Source organism: Mesitornis unicolor, unplaced genomic scaffold (genome assembly GCF_000695765.1).
Source record: "Mesitornis unicolor isolate BGI_N332 unplaced genomic scaffold, ASM69576v1 scaffold25840, whole genome shotgun sequence".
Classification (NCBI taxonomy): domain Eukaryota; kingdom Metazoa; phylum Chordata; class Aves; order Mesitornithiformes; family Mesitornithidae; genus Mesitornis; species Mesitornis unicolor.
This window is the reverse complement of record NW_010160718.1, coordinates 4,177-7,169: the sequence shown is the minus strand read 5'-3', so window position 1 is coordinate 7,169 and position 2,993 is coordinate 4,177. Positions and strand designations below refer to the sequence as shown.

The 2,993-nt window shown below is 49.5% G+C and overlaps 1 protein-coding gene across 1 annotated transcript in view; it reads right to left on the bottom strand.

Moving 5' to 3' along the window:
- The window catches only part of CDKL1 (cyclin-dependent kinase-like 1 (CDC2-related kinase)), a gene marked incomplete at its 5' end in the record, with an annotated part of 8,298 nt that extends 5,588 nt beyond the window's left edge, over positions 1-2,710 (bottom strand). Inside the window, 2 exons of the mRNA XM_010190870.1 lie at positions 686-758; positions 2,589-2,710. Of these exons, the coding sequence (XP_010189172.1) occupies positions 686-758; positions 2,589-2,710 (195 nt within the window). The remainder of the gene's footprint in view (positions 1-685; positions 759-2,588) is intronic.
- Positions 2,711-2,993: the final 283 nt, after the last annotated feature.

Sequence of the window (2,993 nt, the reverse complement as noted above, 5' to 3'; positions counted from 1 at the left end):
GGAAAGAGTTTCTGCTGCCAAAACTAGCAGAGACCTTCATTTCTTCTGCCTATGGTGTGCTCTACTGAAATCATTGAGCTGTAGCTCACATTGTTGTTCTCCTGCCACCACCTCAGTGCAAACACCTTGGACTTGTCCTAGCTAAGCTGGTGGTAAATTACTGTGTCTGCTGCTGAGGACTGAAATGCTGCTTGCTAAAGCAGCGTCATGGACTTCCAAAAAGGGCAGCTGCATAAAACCTCATTACCTGTGACCTACAGCAGGTCAGACTGCAGCATCTCTTTGTTCCCTCTGCTTTAAAACTCCATTAAATCTTTCAGTCTGAGTGGGGGGAACATTAAAAAAGAAGCAAAACAACAAATTCTGGAAGCAGGACAGCCCCATGGCCAAGTTCCTGTGGCTCAACTGGACATAATTCTCCCAGCAAAGACAAAACACCCATTCCAGACTGATCTCCTGCCCAACTCTTAAATCTCAAACACTGGCAGATAAACAAAGACAATTACAGCTAAGTTTGCCTAATGAACTTCTCCAAAAGGCTCCTTTCCTTCCCTGCTTCTTAAAGCATCTCCACTGCTTTCTACTTAGTCCCATGAAAGCTCAGTAATCAGGAAAGTGGCCACAGAGTCTCCCCTTCCTCCAAAGACGCGTTACCGCCATCATTAGTGCTGTTCTGGGGACTTACATTGTGTTTGTGGCAGAAGTTCACAGCCTGGAGGGTCTGCCAGGTTATGCTCTTCACTAGATGCTCCGGCACTCTGTTTTAAAAAAGCACATTTTCATTTTGGCCATTAAACATAATTTCACTGTTACAGGAAAAAGGAAGAGGAGGCCTTTGAGTGCTAACGTTGTACAGGGATCTCTGAGCAAAACCTGGTCAGGAACCAAGGAGAAAACTCAAAAAAAACACCCCACCTGGTGCATTTTCATGCAATACATACATCATAACCCTCAGCTCATTGATCTTCCACTGCAGGAAAGCAGTCACGCTGGGGTGCTGCTGGTGGAGGCTGTTTGATGTTCCTACAAGAGTACAAAGCTCTGCTTTGGTTTGCAGCTCCTCTCCTTCCCTCCAACAGCTGGGAAACACTTCAGGGAAAGAAAACCTCTGGTGAAGATCCAGCCTCCTGTCTGCTCTTTCAGTTACCATACAACAGTTCTTGAGCTTCCTTGGGTCTCTGTAATGGTCTTCAACTATCCCAGGAAAGGCAGAGGTGACAAACTTGGCACTTTCTAGCTGAAATCCAATTTTATTTCATGTGTTTAATGCTGAAAAGCTTCTGATTCAAAGACAAAAAAAAACCCCAAACACAAAACAAGCCAAAACTAAACCAAAACAACACACAGGAAGCCTGGCTTTTTCTTTAAGGCACATTCTGCTGCCAGCGTTCAAGGTCCTGTGCTGACACCGCGGTTGCAACGCTGGAGTTCCCTGCAGAACCATCCCAGAATGAAGAGTGCTGCACTGACAGCTGACAAGGGGATGGCGTTGGCCACGCGACCTGGAAACACAGTGCAAAGAGGCGTGTGCCCATCCATCTTCACCCTGACCACAAAAGACTCCACCATCTGCCGTGGCAAAGATCAAAAGCCAAGCATGCAGCCAGGCGTTACGTGTACGTTCACACTGGAGTTGTTCTGAGGAACAGATAGCAAACGTGACCTATTTTCTTCAAAGAGGGTTATCCATCCTCTCCTCTGATTCCAGGTGAACAGGTTCAAACTGGGGTGAAAGCTGCTCACCAGCTCACAAACCCGTCTGCTATCAGTGTGCTCTGTTTTCCTTCTAGAGCTCCACATCAGGGAGAAAAGAGAGTAACAGGCTCCTGTTTACTCAACCCCTAATTCGTCTCCTGCAGGCAACTCATTGAGCTCCAGGCCTGTCAAATGATTTATGAACTTCAGCTTAGCACTTCCACAGCACCAAGTCACTGTGAGCAATTAGGGACGATGTATTTAGTGGGAGTGCCATCTATAATGTGCCAAAGGAAAAAGTCCTCTCCTGGAGAATGCTCCTTCTGTCCGTTGTGCGAGCGCCTGTTTGAAGCAGCGGGTGTCTGACCTGGGAGTTCCCTGAGGTGCAGGCACAGCTCCTGCCAACCAACACACACTCCTGAGTGCAGCTGCGTGGCTGGAGGTTGCTGGTCTGTCCTGTGGGTCATCAGCAGCATCCCTACACACTGCATTTTTGGGTGCTCAGTGACACTGCTGTCCACACAGCCCCCGCAGTGACGTGCACCACACTTGGGGGGCAGCAGGAAGGCAGGCTGCGTGCCCCAAGCCCACCCCCCCAGCAGCCCTAACCTCTTCGCAGCGAGACCCCAGATCCTCCCAACCCACTCGGGTTTGCTGCTGCCAAGCCTGCCAAAGCTCACCAGAACACTCAGGCTCAGTGCTCGTCTCCTTGGTGAGCAGTCCTGCACAGGAGCACGGGTAGACTTGTATGCAATTCTTCTGGATGTCATTGCTAAACCACAGTAACTCAAACAAGTCCTGGGCACTGGGCTGAGAAACTTCTTCTGCAATTAATTAAATCCCTCTGAAAACCCTGCAGACACCCCCCGCCTCCTTTGCTCAAAGCCACTCACCCCTGGGGGTGCTTGTCCAGCTCATGGAGAACCGTGTGGTCGCAGTATTCGAAGACCAGATGCAGCCTCCGCTTCCTCCTGAACACTTCCAGCAGGTTCACCAGGTTGGGGTGCTTCAGTTGCTGAAACACAGTGTGGATGCACTGGTTATGGGAAGTGGGGGGGACAGTGCTTTTACCCATAAGGGTCTCAATTCCTTGAGCTGAAACCTGTTATACAAGCACAGCACGATGTGAAAAAGCACCTCAGCCTGTGGTGGTGTTATTTTAGGAACTGACCATGGGCAAGGAATCAGCCTGGCTTCAGCGAGTGCCTCTTAGAAAAGATGCTCACAGATAAAGAATTCACCCTGGTGCCCACAGCAACTCCAGCAGCCCTCTTATTGCACACAGCCAGCCTTTGAGT